This window comes from Cricetulus griseus, chromosome 8 (genome assembly GCF_003668045.3).
Source record: "Cricetulus griseus strain 17A/GY chromosome 8, alternate assembly CriGri-PICRH-1.0, whole genome shotgun sequence".
Lineage (NCBI taxonomy): Eukaryota > Metazoa > Chordata > Mammalia > Rodentia > Cricetidae > Cricetulus > Cricetulus griseus.
The window spans coordinates 31,977,756-32,000,026 of record NC_048601.1 but is presented as its reverse complement, the minus strand read 5'-3'; the positions used below and the strand labels follow the sequence as shown (position 1 = coordinate 32,000,026).

The 22,271-nt window shown below is 46.6% G+C and overlaps 1 protein-coding gene across 6 annotated transcripts in view; it reads right to left on the bottom strand.

Annotated features, from left to right (window-relative positions):
- Nucleotides 1-22,271, bottom strand: part of Srgap3 (SLIT-ROBO Rho GTPase activating protein 3) — a 222,371-nt gene that overhangs the window by 89,880 nt on the left and 110,220 nt on the right. For 3 of the 6 annotated variants that reach the window (XR_003487614.2, XM_027429039.2, XM_027429041.2), the window contains exons 3-4: nt 15,623-15,815; nt 3,228-3,390 (exon numbers count right to left, since the gene is read on the bottom strand). Coding sequence is in view for 5 of the 6 variants with exons in the window: in XM_027429039.2 (XP_027284840.1) it covers nt 3,228-3,390; nt 15,623-15,815 (356 nt within the window). In the remaining variant the exon portion in view is untranslated. The other 3 variants (XM_035448410.1, XM_035448411.1, XM_035448412.1) reach the window with 3 other exon arrangements.

Here is a 22,271-nt window from a genome sequence, read left to right as displayed (position 1 = left end):
AGTCAGATTGAAAGACACAAGTGTCTCTTTGAAATAACTTCATTTCTGACAGGCCAATTACATTCCTTGGTGTTTTTGAGATAGGGTCTCATTAAGTTGACCAGGTTAGTCTTGAATTTACTATGTGGCCTGAGCTGGCCTTGAATTTATGATGAACTCATGATTACTCAGCCACCTGAGCAGCTGGGTGACAGATCTGCACCTCTAAGTGACACAAGTTTCTGGAGTTTGTAATGCTACTACTTCTCCTTAGAACAGAGTCCCCATGGGCTAGGGAGTGGCTCAGTAGTTAAGAGCACATTCTGCTCTTGCAGAGGACCCAGGTTCAGTTCCCAGAACCCATGCTACTCTCACAACAGCTTGTGACTCCCATTCCAGAGGATCCAATGCCCTCTTCTGTTCTCCATAGGCACTACATGCACAAGGTACACTTAACACACATGTAGACTAAACATTTATGCACATGAAATAAAAAAAAAATTAAAATGACCAAATCAAATCAAAACAAACAAACAAAACCCAGACTGTATGAAAGGGAGAGTGGAGAGTGTGAAAGTATGAGAATAAAGAGAGGTGGCATGCTGGCCTCTGAGAAGACAGCAGGCAGGGCAACTATTTCAGGCCCACAGCAACCATTCCTGGCCTCCTGCAGCTTAACCATCAGAGCAAGGTTGGGTGGGTGGTGAGGAAAAGACCCCAGTAAGCATTAGCACCCCACACTGGCCACACACTTCCACTCGAGGGACCATTAACGAGCTTCCATTTCTTGAGTATGTTCTGAGCACCACCCTATTTTGGCACTTGACCTGCCTCTGCTCTTCCAAGTGGTCCCCAGTGTAGACATTGTACCAGACCCACTTCCCAGACGAGAAAACTGTGGCTTAAAGAGATTGGCTAGGGTGGCCAGTGAGGCAGTACAAAGACAAACTCTCAAAGTCCTGCACTACTAATGATAAAGAACTAAAGCCACATTGAGGCTTTCTTTGAAGCTGCCCAAGGCTTTCTCCCATTTCTATAAAATAGGGTACACATTCCCCATTTTCCCAGAACTTAGTTCTGAAGTGGTTGAGATAGATATAGGAATTCTCCCTATATAATGAGCACAAGGCTTAGCTCCAAGTTATATATACTGTGGGCAAAACAAAAGGGCCTCACTGGGCTAAATCAGCCAGGCACACTTGTTCCCGACATTCTCCCAGCCCACAGGGGCCAGGTCAGTTCCTTTGTTCTACAGGACAGGCCTGGTAACAAGGCAGCCAGGAGCTCAGCTGTGGACATTTTTCATTATTTTCCACCCTGTTAACCTCCATCACAAGTCAGGCTGCTGTCAGGCTAAATGAGAACTGCAAAGATTTATCTCACTTGTCCCAGGGCTCAGCTCAGGAAAAAAACAGCCTTCGTTTCCTAAAGGCCTTGACGACCCTTTCTCTCTGAGTCATTCCCACCCAGGAAAAGGCTTGTGACAGCAGCAGGAGGGGGCCATACCAGGATCAGGACTCCAAAGCAGCAGACAGCTAACGCTTGTCGCCTGGCCTCTGTGAAGCACTGTGGGATGAATTTTTTTTTTTTTTTTTTGGCACTGTATTTACCTTTCTAATTATGTTTGCTTATGCAAATATTAAACTCAGACCACATTTCATAAAAACAGCTTCAAGAAGAAACCAAAAGTGTATTGTGTGGCAGGAGGCCATGAGGCAGCAAGTACAGTTCTTCTGTATAAGTCATCCTCAAAACGGACGATCCAAGCACAGACCTCAAGAGATGATGCGGCTTTAAGTCAGCAGCCTATCCCCTTTCTTATGTGTCTAGCCACCCTGGGCCACCAGATCACTAAACTGGTACCTAGGAAGAAGAGCTGAGCTACACTGAGAAACAGTCGCTTCTCTCCTAGGATCATAGCCAGCTTTCACAGAGTAAGGCCAAGGTAGCCTGTGCTGCCAACGCCCCACAGGGTGTTTCTACCCATTTCACAAGTGAGAAAACTGAGGCACAGGAAATTGAAGTTATCACCCCAGAGATACATAGATCACAAAGAATGACACCAGCTGGGATGGTCTGTGAGCATTTCACAAATGAGGAAACAGGGGCACAGGTTTAAGTCACAAGCCTGAAGATATTCAGGACACATGGGTTTTTAAAGGAATAGTACCAGGATTATTTTCTTTCTAAAATACTAAGGAATCTAGTCTTCTGCTAAGGTCCTTCCCCACAGGACATCATGTCTGACCTTCACAGGGGGGCTCCAAAAGCAGCCAATTTCAGCCTCACTCAACAGACTAAGAGAAGGCTAAATGACACACCCATTTTATTTAGAAAATTCAATTCTTCACACATTCACATAGTGCCTCCATTATGAAAGGCATTGTTTAAGAAGCTTGGGACAAAGGCTTCAGGGGGCATAAAAAGTGATGACTCTTTTCACCTTTGGCTACTGGATATTTCCCTGGGTAAAACCTTTCTTTTAGCAATGGAGTAGTCCACTAATGCCTTAAAAGTAAACCAACTTTTGAGCCTCTGGTTCCCATTGTGAAAACTGATCCTAAGTAATAACCGATGTGGGGGAAAGCTCACGGTGGGGCTTTTTGTAACAGTAAAATCATGGCATTTACCAAAGTGTTCAACAGAAAGAGACCAGGTACATAGGGCAGGGTAGGTCAATATCACAAAATGCTGGGCAGTCATTCAAAACAGAAGTAAAGTAAATTTCAATGTGGGAAATTTTTGACAGACTGCATTACCTGAGTTTGGCAGGTGACTAAAGTGGGCAGTAATATCAACTAGACAGTATGATCTTACACAGGGGGAAATGTGTATGCATTCTAGAAAGTGCACAGATTCCAGGCACTCACGGGAAATATATCTATACAGGAATACATAAAGAAATTCTTAGAATTTCTAAGTGATTGACTGGTAAAATTTCTGTTGATTTAAATTTCTGGGTCCATGTCCACCTCCATTTTTCCAGATTGCCTATGACACATGTATACTACACAGCTAGTCATGTAAAGGTTTTTACTCTTGTGTCCATAGGTGCTAAAGTGGCTGAGCACACACAGTCTTTCAAAGGCACATACAGAGGTCAAAGAGTATAGTGTGGCCCTTAGTCCCCCTGTATCATTCAACACCTGCCTTTCTGGTCCCTTGTCCCCAAAATACATCTCACCATGTCGGGAGAATATTGTCATGGCCAGTCTAGGAAGAGACCTGGGGCAGAATGGGCAGCTCACCTTTTTGAAGAGTCTGATGACATCCTCACTGATCTGGGAAAGGCGGACGATGACATTGTTCATGAAGATGTCATTGAGGGTGGCATGGTCTCGGCTCTCCCGCCGGGTCTGATGCAGTACCAGATACCAACAGTTCACAGGCGACAGGAGATATTGATCCTTCCTGTGGGAACCAAGATGGCTCAGGTCAGCTTCATGTCAGTTCACATGGTCACTGGTTTTTGACCCTCACAGCCACCTCCAAAGTCAATCTTATTACACTTTTTTTTTAAAACAACTATGGAAACAGGCCAGAGAAGTAAAGTGATATTCCATGGTTAGAGAGTAGTTCTAGAGCTAGACCTTGGGTCATTGACTCTTGTCTCTGTCCTGAGCCATTTATGTTCCCCTCAACTGCAGCACTTGTCATGTTTCCTTCCCTCTTCTAGGAACAATCTATCTTAATGGGGCAGAGAAATACTAAATAGATTGCTCTGAACTATTGCATGGTTTCCAGGTCTATGCAGTGGAAAAGAACAAAAAGATACTCCCTCTCCTATAACCTGTCTCCATTAACCCACAGATTTCCCTGGGCTCTTGACACCTTTGTCCTTCCCCAGGGAGCTCCTGACCTCCTAGAAACCAGTGTGACAATGATGATGCTTGAAAGAGCTGGTGAGTATCAGCCTGAAGGGGTCAGGTTCTACATGTGGGAAGAGAGGCAAAGGAAGACACAAGTACCTACAGGACAAATAAGCCTTTGCCCTATAGTGACTGATGGGTCCCCAGACTGACTCAAGCTGGACATGGTGCTAAAACGGGATGTCACACTGTGATCCCCAGAAAACATCAGAAATGCACCCTCTAGCCTTGCAGAATCAGAACATTGGGGTTGGGCCTGGCAGTCTGGGTTTTAAGAAGCTTGCCTGGGCATTCTGATGTGAGCTGAAGTCTGATGATCTCTGTATATCACTGCTTCCCAAGCTAATGAAATGATAGCAAAATCACTCTCGTGACTCTACGTTCCCACAGACCCCTCTGTGGGACTCAGGAAATGTATACATGCTCTTCTGAAAGAAGAAAGGCAAATAAAATCCTAAACACAGGTGCAATCAATGACCCCATCTTGACACACAGCATACCTGAGCTGGGGTTCTCGTTCTTCAAGCCCCAATCTTTCTCTTATCATGCTTTCTAGTGTGGAAAGAAATATTAGAAGCAAAGCCCACCATTAGCTCCAGAGAACCCCAACCCTTTTATCTTTAGAAATTGACTATCTCATGGAATTCCTCGAGGTTATAGAAAGCTGCCCAATAACATTCTGCCTTTAATTTCTATACCCCATCTCTTACCTTCCTGGGAGCTCCTAGAGAGCAGGTACTATTTCTGTTGTACTCACTGTGCTCAGGGCTCAGCCAGATGGCAACCACAGAGCAGATGCTGTGGCAGAGTGACCCTTGAGAAAAGATCACATTTGTACAGTTTTTTTGTTTGTTTGTTTTTAAGATTTATTCATTTATGTGTACAATGTTCTATCTGCATGTATCCCTGCAGGCCAGAAGAGGGCACCAGATCTCATTGCAGATGGTTGTGAACCACCATGTGGTTGCTGGGAATTGAACTCAGAACCTCTGGAAGAACAGCTAGTGCTCTTAACCTCTGAGCCATCTCTCCAGAGATGTACTGGGTTTTTGAATGATGGATATGCGGTTTCCAATCACGTGTGTGTGTGTGTGTGTGTGTGTGTGTGTGTGTGTGTGTGTGTGAGAGAGAGAGAGAGAGAGAGAGAGAGAGAGAGAGAGAGACAGACAGACAGACAGACAGACAGACAGACAGACAGACAGACAGACAGACAGACTGAATAACAAATTATCTAAGGAAGCCCTGAATTCTGAGAATGGTACTGAAAGAATGTTGGACATGAGTCTGGAAAACAGGATAGAGGCTTGATTGCAGCAGGTGTGGAGTGTCAGGCCAAAGTAGTTGGGATTCCACCATCTAGGCTATGGAAGTTTGAATTCATTGTAACACTATAGAATAACCTCAGGAATTTATACCAGGACAAAGTGAGTCTGATGCTCTAGGGTGGAACTGGCTATTAGTATTTTAAAAACATTCTTCAAAATATTTTACTCCGTAGTCAGAATTCAGAATTCCTCTTCCAGGAAAGGGGAAGTCACAGAGGTTATACAACTAGTGTGTGTTTCAGAAAAAATTCCCTGAGGGGAAATTGGCGGGAAAGTAGGGTGGATGCATACAATGGACAGATGGATGGGTAGATGAATGAGCTGGACAGATATGGAGGTAGGTGGCTAGAGTAGATGGGTGGATGGATGGATGGATGGATGGATGGATGGATGGATGGATGGATGATGGATGATAGATGATCAATAGACAGACAGGTGTTAGATGTGTGGGTAGGTAGATGGATAGAAAATATAGATGATGAATGGATAGACTGATGAGCAGGTAGGTAAGTATGGACATAAATATGAGGCTAGAGACAGGAGTACCACTCATGAAGGAATCTCAGCTCAGGCAAAGAGAGTTGGTAAATACTGGGTGGTAGCACTGGGATTACTGAAGTCTAGACAAACACTCCTCAACAGGGTACGTTTCTCTTGAAGAGTTGCTGGAAATAGGAGTGGGAGTAGAAGGAGAGAACGATGATTCTGAGATTTGGCTTTCAGGCAACTGGGAGGAAGCCAAGGATGCAGACTAAGAGGAGAGCTGCAGGGAAAGAAGCAGGTTTGGGCAGACAGAGAACACATCCCATCCCACTTCCTACTGCTTCCTGGGTGGTGAAGGGAATCAAAGGATTAAAGGAGAGCTGCCATAATTGAGCTGTTACTGAAATTGCTTCAGGGGCTTAGCTCAATCTGGGATGCAAGAATTGAACAGCATCTGGGGAATTAAATGTGTAAAAATTATGGACGTTTCAGAGGAAAGCAAAAAGGCAAGTGATTTTGAAACTAGCACTCGGAAGTGCTAGATTGACTTTAATGATGGTCTTTAATTAGGTTTCCTGGCCAGAGCATAATGGTAGCAGACAGACAGAAAGGACAGACCTGTGGGCCAGGAGGTGCCAAAGCCCAAGAATGGGTTGAGGACGAGTGTAAGAGGGAGGAGCAGGAAGAGGAGGAAAAGGAAGCAGAGGGGCGGGAGGAGGAGGAGGAGAAGGAAGGGAGAGACATCAGCAGCTAACGTGTCAAAGAGAGGTCTGGGGTTCTTTCAAGCTTCCATTCATTGTCTCTCTGTGGGTGCATGCATTCACATGGATTCACATGTGTGGGTACATGTGTTCACACATGTTCACATGCACTAGTTCATCCAGGTGCTATGTGTGTGAAGCTCAAATTCTCTGGCGAGCCACTGCCTGAGCCTTCCACTTAAATAAGAAAGATGCAAGAGAGAGAGGAGACGATGCTGTAGCCTCAGTAGTGTATCCATGGGAAGGGGGCTGCAGAGCCTCCCCATAGCAGACCCAGAAGTAAGGTGGTCGGTGCTGTCTTCTTTCAGATAACACTTTCTAGACTGAGGATCGAGGGCTGGACATTCCCAGAGTAGAACCTGCTGGGTGGGGAACTATTACCAAAGGGCCAGCAAGAAGGAGAAACACGCTGATGAGCTGAAGGGCAGCTTAGGGGCCCCACCCGAAGCTCTGGGGTGAGACCCAGGGTGACAAATGGGCTGGGGAATATGGTAGAGATCAACAGCAAAGGGCCTTTAAGTACCATTCAAGAGTTTGTTCTTCACCCTGAATCGTCAGGGAGCAATAGAAGGATCTAGAGCAGTGGTTCCCAGCCTTCCTAAAGCTGCAACACTTTAAAACAGTCTCCATGTTGTGGCGACCTCCAATTTTCACTGCTACTTCATAACTGTAATTTTGCTACTGTTATGAATCATAATGTAAATATCTGTGTTTTCAGATGATCTTAGGTGACCCCTGTGAAAGGGTCATTCAACTCGTGACCCACATTGAGCAGCGCTGATCTAGGGCAAAGAAGTACAGGGGTCAAAGTGTCTTTTCAGCCTTTACAGTGGGACCCTGGGAGGACAGGGGTGACATCCAGGGGCCAAGTTAAAGGAGTCAATACCTGGGTATTGACTGAAGCTGGGGGCCAACTGAGAGGGGTGGGGGTGAGGAGGGAGACTCCCGGATGACACCCATTTTCTGGTTGTGCACCCAGGATGCAGAAGTGGCCTTTGGGGGAATGAAGCAAAGGTTAGAGGTATGGCTGGAGGGAGACGAACCCTCCCCCTGAGAGTCTGACAAGGCTGCAATCAGAGAGAGGCAACTCTCCTGATTCCCATGGCTAGGAATAAGGAAGGGACAGGCAAGGACAGTGAGCCATAGCTGCCTTCACAAGCAGCATGCCCACTCTGAAGCTCCGCCCAGCATGGGATTCAGCTGGCTCTGCCTTCCTATCTCTTCCCTGCCCTGTTTCCATGCACACGTGTGGGGCCCAGCTCACACAAACAAAAAGCTAGGCATGGTGGTTTGATGAAGAATGTCTTCCATTGGCTCCTCTGTCTGAACACCTGGTCCCTGGTCTGGGTAGGTACAGCCTTGCTGGAGGTTTGGGGAGTTCGCAATCTCACCTCACTTACAGTGCTCACTCTTTGCTTTGTGTTTGTGATTGAAGATATGATTGCTTGGCTTTCTGCTAAGGCTGTCTGCTGCCATGCCTTCTCAGACATGGCCTCCCTTTTGGAACCATAAGCCAACAAAGTAAACTTCTTCCATAGGTTGCCTTTGGTCATAGTGTTTATCACAGCAACCAAAAGCAGCTATTATGCCAGGCGGGCTATCCACAGCCAGGAAAGTTAGAGCTAGCCCTTCTGTAGAAGGCTGGCTGGCATCTGTGACCTCAGTGACAATGGTACTAGACCCTTACTACCCCACTGGGCCATCAAGAAGAGACACTAAGATAAAACACAAAGACACTTGGACCTGGGGGTCTTGAGGCCTGACTTTGAGGTTCACTGAAGGGTCCTCGAGGAAGGAGTAGGTAAGGTAGGGTGGTACTCTGCTTTGTCTACCTTCTAGCGATATGACACTACATAGATCACCTATGCTTGTGGGCCTAGCTACTCAAACCACACCACTAAACACCAGAAAAGAGCTCCCTGGCCACTGTTCACTGGCACATCTGTGCAGTGCCTTTATGGTGTGCATTCTGTGGGGTCAGGCCCCAAGATGACATTGAGCACATGTGTGACTCCTGTTCTCCACATAGTAGACAGAGTACTGGGGGGGGGGCGCGGACAGAATACTGGGGGCGTCTCGGGTGTGTGTAGAATCAGATTGGCAGAAAGTGCTAGAGTAAAGGGGCACACCATACCACGAGAGCCCAGAGCAAGGGGCTTGAAGCCTGACTTTGAGATTCACTGAAGTGTCTATGAGGAAGGAGTAGATAAGGCAGGCTTCTAAGAAGAATGGGAGGGGGTTAAGGGGAAAAGCATGGCCTCCCTTAGGGGTAGGGAATTTGGTGCATGTATTTAAGGGACAAAGTAAAGACCAACATAGATGAAGCATAGGAATCAAGACGGTTACGATAAGAGTGGTGCATAGTGAAGCTGGAAGCCTGCATGGCTGCTGGGCCCTGGGATGCCTGCTGCCTCATCCCATGTACCATCTGCATTACCCTGGGATTGCAGCAAACAATATCTGGAGCACAGGTGACAGATCAGGATGGTGGTCCTCACGAACCTTTGCTTCTCCTTTCCCTGGGGTCACCTGTTCATTTTCCTGGTGTCCCCTGGGCCTAATACCTAGCTTCCTGTGCTACCATTGCTTGCTGCAGTCCTCTTTTTAAAGGATTCCAAAATGAAGTGAGCCAGCCTTCCCTCTCTCAGTCCCACTGTGAGTGACTCTTTTGCTTTTCCCATCTTGTATCCAAGCCTCTCTTCGGCAGGCAGAAGCTGCTGAGCTAGGACATAAGGGCAGAACTTCTGCAGATGTACATATTTTCATTTTTTATGGCTAGAAACTAGCAATGAACATTTCTGGTGAGTCACAGCTTGCTTGCTTTCTTTGGCTAAGAAAGGTGGGAATGAGGTTCCAAGAGACTGAAGCTGGAGAGGCCAAGCTTTGCCAAGCTGGTAAGTTAGGAAAATGAAATTAGCAGCAAGCTAGCTCTGCCAGCTTCCTGGCTGGGGGTTGGAAAATTCCGCTTAGCAAACAGAACCCAGATTCAAGCCTGCAGAACCCCCAGAGGCACGTGGTTCTAAATCCAGTGTCCTGGGATGTTGGGATCTAGAGAGCAGAAGTCCCTTCACCATCTTCACATACCAGAGCCCCATCTTTGGTCAAGTCCTGAAATAAAAATCCCTGCTCCACTAAAAAACACTTGGACAATCTCTCCATCTCTTTCCCTGCAAGCCTCTGTGTCTCCATTTATCTAACAGAAAAATGGATGTGGCATGTGGTTTATATAGAACCAAACAGAGGAAGGGCCTGCCCAAGGTTCATCTGGCCAGTTATTTCATCCTTCAACTGTGGGTCCTGAGTTAGGACCCACATGCCTGGCCCTCAAGTCCCTTGTCTGTGAGGGGTGATGACACCTCCTCTGATTCTTTGTGTCCCACCAGAATTCTTAGAAGGATATGTGAGCTAAAGGTTGGGGAATGAATTTGCAAAGTACAGGGTCCTATATAATCCTTAAAATCCACTCTTATCCTACCTACCTAATGGAATGGAGAAAAAAACTAAACTCCTACATGCATCGTGCCCTTTGAATCTACTCACCATTCTTAATACAAAAACTGGGTGCTGTTGATGCATATGTGACATATACATATGTATGGATATACACACACAAGTAAGGCCCAACCTGGTTAAGAGTTTGTGATTCACTGATTATGATCTGGGGATTCCAGGGAACGTGTGTGGGAGCAGTGAAAACCAGATGGAAAACTAAGACGAGGAGAAGGGGCCGCAGCCATCACAAAGAGCACACTGTAAGATGAGCTTCAAGAGCCCTGCCACAGAACAGCAAAGAAATCGGTGAAAGTTAGACTATGGAAGGTGGAAGACGGTAAAAGGTGGAAGGTGGATGATGGTGAAAGGAAGATGATGGGAGGTAGAAGGTGCAAGATGAGGGGGGTGGAGGATGGAAGGTGGAAGACAGGAATTAGAAGTGATTGAAGGTAACAGTGATGGAAAATAGATGCTGGGAGACACGGGTGATGAAGTTTGGAGCTGATCTCTCAGGTGAATAGTAGTCACTATCTTAATGGCACTTTCATGACATGCAGGACAGATACATTATTATCTTCCTAGATGACACTAGTAAGGTCTGGGGAAATTAATTTGCCCAGGTCACAGCTTTAGTTGCAGATAGTGCAGGCAGGGTTTGAACCTTAGTTTGTCAGACCCCAAATGCAAATACAGACTCTGCTGTACCATCACATGGCAGGTCCATCACCTGAGAGAAGACGGAGGATAGATGGTGTAAATGACAGAAGATGGAGTTGAAAGGTAGAATTCAGAGTGGAGACGGTGAAGGGTGGAAGAGGGTGGAGGTGACACACAGTGGAGATGGCAGAAGGCGCAGGATAGAAGGCTGAAACGACAGAAGGAAGAATGATGTTGGAGGTGAGGGAAGCTGGAGAAGGGACAATAGAATGTACAAACGATAGACATTTGAGCTGGTAGAAGCTGCAGGATGGAAGCTAGAGGTGAGGGAAGGTGATAATGTTTCTACAAGGAACAAGAAATGGACCCCAGTGTGAGATTTGGCTAACACCAGGATTATCACATTCCAAACCCCAGGCTCGGTAGCTCCCTTTCATTTTAAGCGTGTGCATGCGTGAGTGAGTGTGTGTGTGTGGTATGCAAATATGCATGCACACACAGAGGACACAGGTGTCCTACCCTACCACTCCACACTTTATCCCCTTGGGGCAAGGCGTCCCACTGAACTTAGAGATAGGTTGGCACCTAGCCCCGGTAATCCTCCTGATTCCTCCCTCTCTGAAGTGCTGTCACAGGCATGTGCCAGCACACCTGGGCTTTTTGTGGGCTTTGTGAATTTGAACTCAGCTCTTCACGCTCAAATACAGAATGTTCTTACCCATGGAGCCATCTCTCCACTATTGTTGTCTTTTTCTAAAGACATTTACAAAGAATTTTCCTAGTCATAGATTTCTTTTTTTTTTTTAAGATGATTGCCATAAATAGAAGGTACCAGAGAATGTAACTTTAAGGGAAACAAACAACGTAATGCATCCTCAGGCAGGTGCTGAAGCCTAAAGATTGCTGAAAGATTAGAGAGGCGTTATCAACACAGGAGCATCTAGGAGGCTTTCTCCTCAAGGCTGAAAGAGAATTGAACAGTTATGACTCAGGGAGCACCAGTGAGCTTTCCTTTATTCTGAGGAGCGCTGATCAGTTCTGTTTTGTGCTATAACAGAGAAAGCGACCAAGAGGCAGAGTAAGACAAGGAGACAGAGACAGAGAGATTAGAAATGCCCCCTTTGCTTTCAAGTGCCTAGCGGGATGAAGGTGGCATGCCAGATCTACAAGCTGTTTGCTTCCTTGCTAATCTGACCTGAACTTTGCAAGACACACAACTAGCCAAGCCATAATAGAGGCTTTTCATAAGAGCCTTTCGCAGATCCCTGATGCTAACACAGGTCTGGTTAGATGGTGACTCTCAGCAAGCATTAGCCTATGCAGAGAGGCAAGGAAACGGACCTGCCATGTGATGGTACAGCAGAGTCTGTATTTGCATTTGGGGTCTGACAAACTAAGGTTCAAACCCTGCCTGCACTATCTGCAACTAAAGCTGTGACCTGGGCAAATTAATTTCCCCAGACCTTACTAGTGTCATCTAGGAAGATAATAATGTATCTGTCCTGCATGTCGTGAAAGTGCCATTAAGATAGTGACTACTATTCACCTGAGAGATCATATGGCCCAGGGTAAGGTATCTGTGAGGGAACTTGGAAAATTCAACAACTTATTGGTGTGAACGGGCCATGGGGACAATTATAAATATCTACTGAGACACAAGCCCAACCTGAGGGCTTCCTGCATCCCTACCTCTCCTGCCCAGACCTCTCTACCCTGGGTCCTCTGCACACCAACTTCAAATTACACATTGCAAAAATGCTTCTCTGACAAGCAATAGCCTAGAAGGCTAAATCTCAATTCTACTATCATTTTAAGACACGCTGCAGCTGTGAAAACTGTGGCACTTCTTCCCCAGTAGAAAGTGTTCTCTTGGAAAGGAAGCCCAGTTGGGATCCTCCCTCTAACTGCTCTGTGAAGCTGGAAGACACTCCCAACCGTGCTGGCACCGAATATCTGCATAGAATATTAGGCAGTGGCTAGCCAAGCACCACCCAGCTCTTTCTAAACTCTGGCTTTCCCCCCAAATATTTCTAATGTGTTTGAACACAACTCTCTGCTGCTTTTTTCTGTGGGCTACAGAGTAGCCAGCATCACTTAGCCCTGGACAGGGGATTGTCATGAGGCATAGTCCCCTGAAAGGCAAGAACTACCAACAACCAAAGGAGTCAGAATAAAGGGGCTCTGTCACCCCAAACACAGAGGACTATTTGAATGGAACATCATTACACTATGGGGTTTGTGCAGAACAGAGTTTGTAAATTCTGTTTGTAGGACAGAGTTTGTCCCAGGGAGCACTAGTTTGTAAAGTATAACTATTTATCCTGGGGAGGGGAAATTCTATGGTCATATAGCTTTCAGAAAAAAGACAGCAGGGTTAGTACAAACCTCTCAGAGCCTTCCACACACTGTGCTGGGAACACCTTAGAGGTTCATTAAGAGCAGTCAGTGGGCTCAGCATGGCAGTGCATACCTTTAGTCCCAGCACCCAAGAGGCAGAGATGGGTAGTTCTCTGTGAGTTCAAGGCCAGCCTGGTCTACAAAATGAGTTCCAGAATAGTCAGTGATTCCCAAATACAGAATTCTTTTTCTTTTTTTCTTTTTTTTTTCTTCCCCCACTACATATCCCAAAGTATTGGTGTTTTAGAATATACAGCTCTTGGGAAAAGCCTTGGTCTTGGAAACCTCTGTCTCTGCAGACCTAGCCAACTTGTTTGGACCAAACCACCCACCCTCCTGAGAAGCAGGGCTGGGCACCTATGTGCTGCCCTGCATGGTATCTTCCTGCCCAGGTTTCCTCCTGGTTCCAGACTATCAGAAGGAAAAGCCAGGCTCCTCCAGGCCTGCTCCCCAAAGGGCAAGACTGTGACTATGCTGGTGACAAGGAAGGTAGGCCAGTGCAGCCCACAAAAAAGACTGAAACCATTTGTCATCTAGAAAATCATCAAAGTCACCAGAACCCCCAGAAAGGCTTACTGATGCCCCAGAGCTTCTGATGCAGGAGACTGGGGGAGGCCTTGGACTCTGCATTTTGGAAAAGTCTCTACTTGACCAAGCCTTACACACTAACCCCTTGGTGGTCCCCACTCTCCAGCCAGAAGGCTACTGTCAAGGTCACTCTGTCCTCACAGAAATGCAGCACCAAATACCAGGTACATGAGTGGGAAGCACTTTGCTCAAATGGTTTCACCAATGTAAGGAAGTTAAAAGATACACTGCCCACTAGGGCAACTCCAATTACCACTGGACATTTACTCAAGAAACATTTGTACCAACCATGGCCCAACCCTTCTGCTAGGTGCCTTGCTCACTGGCCATCTTCTCTGCCATTTCAGACTTTGAAACCCAGTGCTCATCCATAAATCCTGCCCATCCTAAGCCAGTGAAGAATGACAATCTGGATCTTCCTCCTTCTCTACAATGTCCAAACTCCCCCAGGAGAACCCAGGAACCAGCATCAAGCCCTGTGGACATAGGGGACAAGAAGTCAGTTCTCTCTTTCTACTATATGGGTTCTGGGGATGGAACACAAGTTGTCAGACCCTTAAGCTGTTGAGCTGCCATGACAGCCATTAGGCCTTTCTTTAAATCAAGTGCCACATGGAATTCAACCCAGCTAGGTCTGGCCCTAAATTTAGCACCTTCCACAACTGTAAACATCCCCAGAGCCCAGGCAAATTGGGAAAAGCTTGGGCCTTAGGGAGAAGTACCCACAGGACAAAAGAAAACACCCTGACCTAGAGCAGAAGGACCTGGCTTTTTGCCCCAATTCTGTCCCTAACTTGCTATGTGGCATCTTCAGCAAATCAATTCCCTCTCTGAGCCAAGTCTCTCAACTCAAGTAAACTGTGCAAACCAAGAATTAGTAAATTCCATCCTCCCACAAGCTCCTTCCATGTTCTTTCCTCTCCCTCCCCCTCTTCCCTTCCTCAGCTAGGCTCACTGCAGTGACAACAAAATAAGCCCCGGGCCTCTCCTCCAGCCAGAGAAGCAACCTGGCAGTGTGGGCACCCTCAAGTGAAGAATCTATGAGACAGCCTGGCTTCTCAGGACATCTAGGCTAAAGTACCAGAGCACAGCACAGACCCTATGATCAGAGGCAGCAGCCAGGTCATTGAGCACCCTGGAGTCAAAGGTGAATCAGCCTTCCCTGGAAAACTCAACTTCCAAAAGCCATCAGGCTGGACCATCACATTAGCATCATGTAGAGAGGGTCTACCCCAGCTGCACTGGCCTGGGTGACCCCCTAATTAGACTTTCATAGTGAGACAAGAAGCCAACTTGGTCCGACTGCCAGCTGGGGCTCCCATCCATCTGGTGGCTGAGTTAATGAACCCATGAGGGCCTAGTGAGGCTCATTACAGACAAGGTGAGGGAATAAGGGACCCCTGTGTCCTCGAGGCCTGCCCTCCCCCTCTCCTCCATGCTCTCACTTAGGATATGAAGGGAACTGGCTTCAAATCAAGAGGAAGGAGGAGCAGGTGATGAGACCCCAGCTGTGCACACCCGCTGTGGATAGCTCCAGCAGCAATTCAAGGTAACTGGAGGTCTTCAGAACCTGTGTGGTCAGATAGCAAAACTTAGCACTCAGAGGTTGGGGTGTGAGCAGTTAGGATATCGGAAGGTCTGTGTGTCATAATTAAGAAAGTAGGAAAGTGTTTGGGTACTGAGGTCCAGAACAGCAAGGAAGAAAGATGCTCTGTGGACCCAGTTCATGAGAAGACATTCTAAGGAGACAGAAGCTGAGCTGTTACCCAAGTAAAATACAACCAGACAAAGTCAGAATGTGCTGAAATGAGGTAGAGTCTCAGCTGGGCATAAATGAAGGCAGCTCCATGCCATCCATCTGCTCTCTACAGCATGGAAGTAATTTCCATCTTCACTTGGTGCGTGAGAACAACTAGTTCTTGGAAGCTGCAGAACCCTGAATCTTATAGGACTTGGCAGGACCTTGCAGGTCAAGGTCCAGTCCTGGCCTCCTCATCCACTCATGGCCTCTGTCAACAGCCCTCCTGCCCAGCACCACCTCCCATCCCAGGACCCCCAGCCAACTTCTCACTTGAACTGGTGTTCCCGGGAGCTGCGGATCTTGGAGGAAAAGCGCTCGGCCAGCTTCTCCAGGCTGCGGGAATATTCCAACTCGATCTCAGCTTTCCTGCGGAAGAACTCCTGCAGGTCTTGCAGCAGCTGCAGCCGCGACTCTGACTGCTGCTCCAGGCATTTGAACTGCTCCACCAGCTGCATGCGGATCTCTGCGGGAGGCAAGGAGCTGAGCATCAGGCTGTGGCTGGGGACAGCAGTGGACCCATCGCCCCCAGAACCCAGACAGAGCACTGACTTTGCTATGCAGAGATTTGGCAAGGGCCCCTTTCTGCTATACATTCTAACCTACTGTTTCCCAGACTTGAGTTACTCTATGTTGCTATCAAGATTTCTGTCTGAGGTACAGGCCACTGGCTACATTGTTTCTCCCAGTGATTAGCAAATTGACTAACTTTTCTTGCTGGAATGAATTTGCTTAAATTAATATATATATATATATATCCTTCAACCCCAGAAAAGGGGGAGCCCTTGTAACCTGGGATATCAGAAATGAGTTCTATAAAATAACATTTTTAAGTCCTATTTGCACACTACAACTAGGGCTTGCCAAAGGGCCAGAGGCCTTACCCAAGAAACTTATTCTTTGTCAACAAAATGGAGATGGCCCGGGGAGACTCAGGGGGCATCAGAAGGTATCTGGAGCTCCAGTGTTCTCCAAGTCCTGCCTATACTGCTTTCAATTATCCTAGGCTCCTAACATCTCAAGTACCACTAGAAGAACCTAGTCCACATTTGGAGAAGTATCGACAGATGGAGCTGGGTCTGGGCAACCTGGAAGAATGTTCAAAAGCTGGGAGTCAAGCAATAAACAAATAAATAAAACAAAAGCCTCACCTCTTAAAACCCTTAAGAACCTCAGCATGTGTCCTAACAATGACAGCCCAACATTTTGTCAAGTCCTAACACTGTGGCTGCCACCGTTCAGGTGCAGCAACCCCCTCCTGGGTCCTCAATAGACCCAGCTCTTTAAGATGCCCCATTTGTCTTCACTGCCAACCTTCTCAAAAACACCCCAGGCTCCCCTCTGCCTAAGGGTTACATTCAGCTCTCTAGCATGGGTTTCCTCCCCTTCCACACCCATGAATTTTGTAAATCACTCGAGCCCACCCTCCAGTGGTCCAGTGTTCTCTTCCCATCAGCATCATCTAAGAGCAGGTGTGCAAACTGTCACAGAGCCACTGGGGACATAGCAAGACTTCCCTGTGGGTTTGCAGACAGGAGTACATGAGAGCCTCATTCCTATCACTATGCTCTCCAGCTGTGCCTGGGAATGCCATCCCCTTCCCACCTCACCCTTCACAATGGCTCCTCTTTCCCTGTTTCCAGAAGAAAAGCCAAAGCTTCATTCACCCAGAGTCTCACTCTGATAGAAGACCCCAAAATGGCAAAAAAATGTCTGGGTGTCCCAAGAAGAGCAATTTCAAATATTGGTGCTATAAACCTTCCTCAAAAGAGTCAAAGGACCACAAACCCTCTGTGCTGTAATTAATTAACTAATTAAATGTAACTTTAAAGATAGAAATGTCTATTTCAATTTGTATATAGGTTAAAAAAATACGATCATCAATTTATAAGTTTTAAGCATAGAACTATATTAGGATAAGATTCTGTGAAGGGTTTTTATTGATGGGAATTATGAATGAGAAGGTAAGAAATGCTGTAGAAAGTTTTATGTCTTTGGGTTCTCTTGGATAGTTAGTGGAGAACACTGATGAATTGCAGGATTCTTCCTATGACCTGGCAATTCCATTCACAGATAAATACCCAAAAGAAGTCAGTCCCCCCCCCAAAAAAAAAGTTCAAGAATCAGAACTTTTTAACCAAGCACTAGAAGCTCCAAAAGTCCAGTAAGAATAGAAGCAATGTTTTCAAGGGAGGAGTCTGTTCATAGGAATGCTATGTGGTGAGAAAAAATGGGTTACACACAGCACAGGCTTGGAATGCATGGACCTTACGTTTATTGAACCAGCCAGGAACACTGAGAGCAGGAAAGGTAGTTCACAATGTTAGAGAGAGAAGTAGTCACCTTCAGGGGCATATTGACTCCAAGGAAGAAAAGGTTGCCTTCTGGGGTTCTGGGAATGCCCAACACCTGGGCAGAACATGGGCCAGATGAATGGAATTGCACCCCAGATGTGCATTTTTCTGGATTATGTAACACTTCAGGAGAAGACAACTATGAAATTGCAGTGTTATTGAGTTTTAGTTTGATCTACTTTTAAAAGAATGGTGCAATGTTATTGTAAAATGCCAATATTTAAAACGTAATAGAAATATATCCTTTGTAACTACTTGTGCTTACACTAAAACATTTTAAAGCTAGAACTGTGGGACAGCAGAGACTCTTGAGTTCATCCTGAGGGCAGACAACAGGAGGCCCACACTGCTGCTTTGCAGCCCTGGCAGGAGGGCCTCCTTCCAGCAAGGCTTGGTGGACCCCACCAGCCCGGCCACCATCCCCAGCACACTGTTGGACTCCTGGCATAACAGACTGCTAGGACTGGTTTCAGATAATGGTTGTTTTCATTCTTGCACACCCTATGTGAGGTCTCCACAAGTGAAATCCAAGCTCTGAGTGTGGATTCTTCCAGAGCCAAACAGATCCATCAGAATACAGTACCCGTCCAACAAATTGCTACTAACGCTTATCACATTCCTCTGCCCAGCTCACAAAGCAGCTGACTGTGAGTGCCTCACCTGACACACAAACACACACTCACATCAACACACAGATAAACACAAAGTTCACATACAGAACATAGCACATGCCACAGATGTAGCATTAACCACACACTACTTACCAACCTCACAGACCAGACACACTTAGACCAAAGTCACATTCCAACACAAGCCACACATGCACATACACATATACATACATACACTCCACATTCACACACACAGCATGTACATACATGGCACACATACAAGCACACACATATACATGCCACATACATAAACATATGCACACACAAATACATACACATATACACGTGTGCACATACCACACACACTTGGTGTGGCTCTCGCTCACTGTCAGTGTTTACATACAAGCACACAGAGTGTGGCTGTGGCTCATCAGTTTCTACAGAGGAAGAACAAAAGCTTTGTGTAAACTAAGCTCAGAGGCTTGGCAAAGATCACATTATGTCCTATGAACTATCACTGGCTGCACAGGCATGTGTATTCACAGGCCCATGTGTATAAGTGAATGGAAATGCTGTCACTCTTGTAAGACCCAGCTGCTGTATCAACACACAGCAACGACAATCCTTTTCAGATATTCTCCTTCCAACTTTCAGACCCTCCACTGTTAGAATCATCTCGATAATGTTAGTGGTTCAAGGCACTTCTCTCATGTAAACCACGGGGCATCCCTAGGAGGAGGTGTCCCCAACTTCACCTCTGCAGGTGAGAGGGTGGTGGCTCAGAGGACACCATCAGGCAGGCTATAGTCCCAAACGCTAGTGCAAAGCCAAACTAATAATCAAACTCACATCCTTCAGAAGGTGACAATAAAGCCTTGGATACTACGATAGACTGAGGTCCACCAAGAGCTTGGTGCTTTCCATGTTAAAACAAAACAAAGCCCAGCCCACTGTGAATTCCCCCATCTTCTGGCCCTAGCATCCTGTGCATAAGAAGATGTCACTTATTAGACCCACTACAGGGCAGTGTCAGCAGCCAGTGTTCTTGTGTTTTGAAGGAAAAGCTAATAAATCATACTGCAGTGACAGGAGACAGTTTGGAAGGGGCAGAGATGCCTCCCCTAATGTACACAGCTAGCTAGAGCCTCCAAAGGGGCCCGCAGAGAACCTTCTGAGTTCTGCTAGCTGGAAATCAATGTGTCTAGCAATCAGAGACCTCCTCCCATCCCCCTCTGTAACCCCAAGGGAGTTGGTTCCCAGTCTCCTGATTTCTGTCTCCCTTCCATGAGGCTGCTAGGAATGGGCTAGGCCTTAGCTTTTCTCCTTGAAGACTTCAAAGAGAGAAAAATCAAATCAAATGGAGCTGCTCCCCAGGCACAGCCGTGTGTAGTAGTCCCCCGGCCCCCAAAGGGGAGGCATCTAACCAAAGCATGACACAGTGAGACAGAAAAACCAAGAGGGTATGGCAGGGAGGTGAGGGGGTGGGGTTGGGAAGTTGGGCCAGGCTTTGGCCTCAGACCCTGCAGGTTGCAGACAACTTCTCTGACTATTGGGTACAGCCTTCTAATTCTTCAGATGGGGGGCGGGGGGGGGGAGGGGGGGATGACCCAGGCCTCCTGAAGCATCTATCTCCTCCTGCCACTCTCCTGATGCACTTCTCAATAGCTCCCATTGCTTATGGCCTCATGTCTCTGGCATTTGAAGCCTAAGAATCTACAGCTTGCCCACCTAGTCACTCTCCAGGCCACAGATTCACCACTGCCCTGCTGCCCACGGCAATAGCCAGGGCCATCACTGTGCATCACAGCCACAGCCTCCCAGGCAGAAGAAGATCCATGGAATTAGGAATTGGAACTTTTTCTTTTCTTTGCTTCTTTTTCCTTTTGTGTTATGCTTTGTTTTTCAAGACAGGGTTTCTCTGTGTAGCCTTAGCTGTCCTGAAACTCACTTTATAGACCAGACCAGCCTCTAACTCACAGAGATTTGCCTATCTTTGCCTCCTTAGGGCTGGAATCAAAGGTGTGCGCCACCACACCCGGCTCAAGCTTTTCTTACTGAAAATTCAGGTTTGCACAAAAACTGGCAGAAGGTGCAGAGACCTCCCATCTATCTACTCCACCCCCTGCAGCTTCTCTTCTCGCTGGCATTTTTACTGGCACACTATATTTGTTGCCACTGAAGAACTAGCCTGAATACACTCTTATTTTGAGCCTTATTTTATCTTGGTATTCTCTCTTGGTGCTCTGTCTCCTGAAGGGTTTAGAAGTGTCTTTAGTTGACAAGTGCCACCATTATCACTCCATACAGCACAGTTAGTTTCACTGCCCTCAGAATCAGCTGTGGTTTGCCTAGTCACCCTTTCTGTCACCCCCTTCCTGTGCCCATCCTATGTGTTTTCCTATATCCCTCAGTCTTCCGTTCCCCAGAATGCCTAGAGCTTGACCCTTTCAGCGGACAGCCTTCCTGACCAGCTCTTTCTCGGCAATGTGCATTTACAATGTTCTGGTATCATTTTGTAACTTGACGATTCATTTCTTTTTATCATAGAATAATATTCCAATGCACAGGTGACTGTTCAGTTTGCTTATTTGCTTGTGTACTGAAGGGCATGTTGCGTGCTTCTTAGTGTGGGCAACAATGAATGAGCTGTCACAATCATCCAGATGAAAGTGTTTGAATGAACATCTATCTTCAACTCATCTGGGCAAAATACCATTTCAAAAACCGTGGCTCATGGTGGTGCACACCTTTGATCTTAGCACTCAGGAGACAAAGGCAGGCAGATCTCTATGAGTCTGAAACCAGTTTGATCTGTGTAGCAAGTTCCAGGCCACCCAGGACTACACAGTGAGACTCTGTCTCAAAACAACAAAAACCAGGGGAGGGGGGGGGAAGGTTCAACTTTTGAGAATTTTTTAGGTCTACAGGAAAAGAAAGGAATTGCACTTTTCTAAAATTTTAGGTTAATTTGTTTTATATGTATGAATGTTCTGCCTGCATCTACACATGTACACCGTGTGCATGCCTGCTACCTGTCCACAGAGATCAGGAGACAGTACTGGACCCCCTGGAACTGGAGATACAGATGATGGTGAGCCAAACCTGGGTCCTCTGCAAGAGCAACAAGTACTGTGCACCACTGAGCCTCTTCAGCCCAAAGAATTGTACTTTTCCATAGAAAACTATGAGCCAATTTTAAAAATATTTAACATGGTCATCTTCAGTTGTATTAATTGTTTGCAGTTGAAAGCTATCTCATCCTATTTCCAGTCCTATAAATTCCAGCACAGAACTTCTGAGCTAGGCTGAAGAGGGCTCAGGAGATAAAGGTGCTTGCCACCAACCCTGATAACCTGAATTTAATCCCTTGAAACTGCAAACCTGCAAGTAGTCCTCTGGCCTGCTCCATTGCACACATACACGCATGCATACACGCATGCACACACATACACACATGCCAGGTTGCTTAGATTTGCTTCCTCATAACCCTGGGCTTTGGGGTGGAGGATGGAAATTTGAAATCAAGCAGAGCTGGCCCCAGATGATTAACTCTAGAAGTTTAGCTGTAATGGCAGATGTGTGAGTGGCAGGGCAAGTGATAGTGCTTGCTTTGCTCTTGCTATTGGTTGAAATTTTCCACAAGAAAGAAAAAGAAAATGGCAGTCCAACCAGAAACTTGATGCCAAGCTGAGTTCTGGTGAACAGGTCTGGCGAATGAGACCTGCCAACTTGCCTGAAGGCCTCTGCCCGCAGCCTGCAGATAGCCTCTTGGGTCATGAACAAGCATACCAGCTAAAAGAGCATTTTAAATGCAGCTCCCAGCCCCTGCCTCATCTGCTCTGTGAGACCTGTCTTGGGAATACAGGGTTCATCCTGTACCCCTTGCACTGAAAGGCCTTTCATGGTTTGAACATTCCAAAAAGCAAGATAGTGTGCCCTTACCCAGCCTCAGTTTCC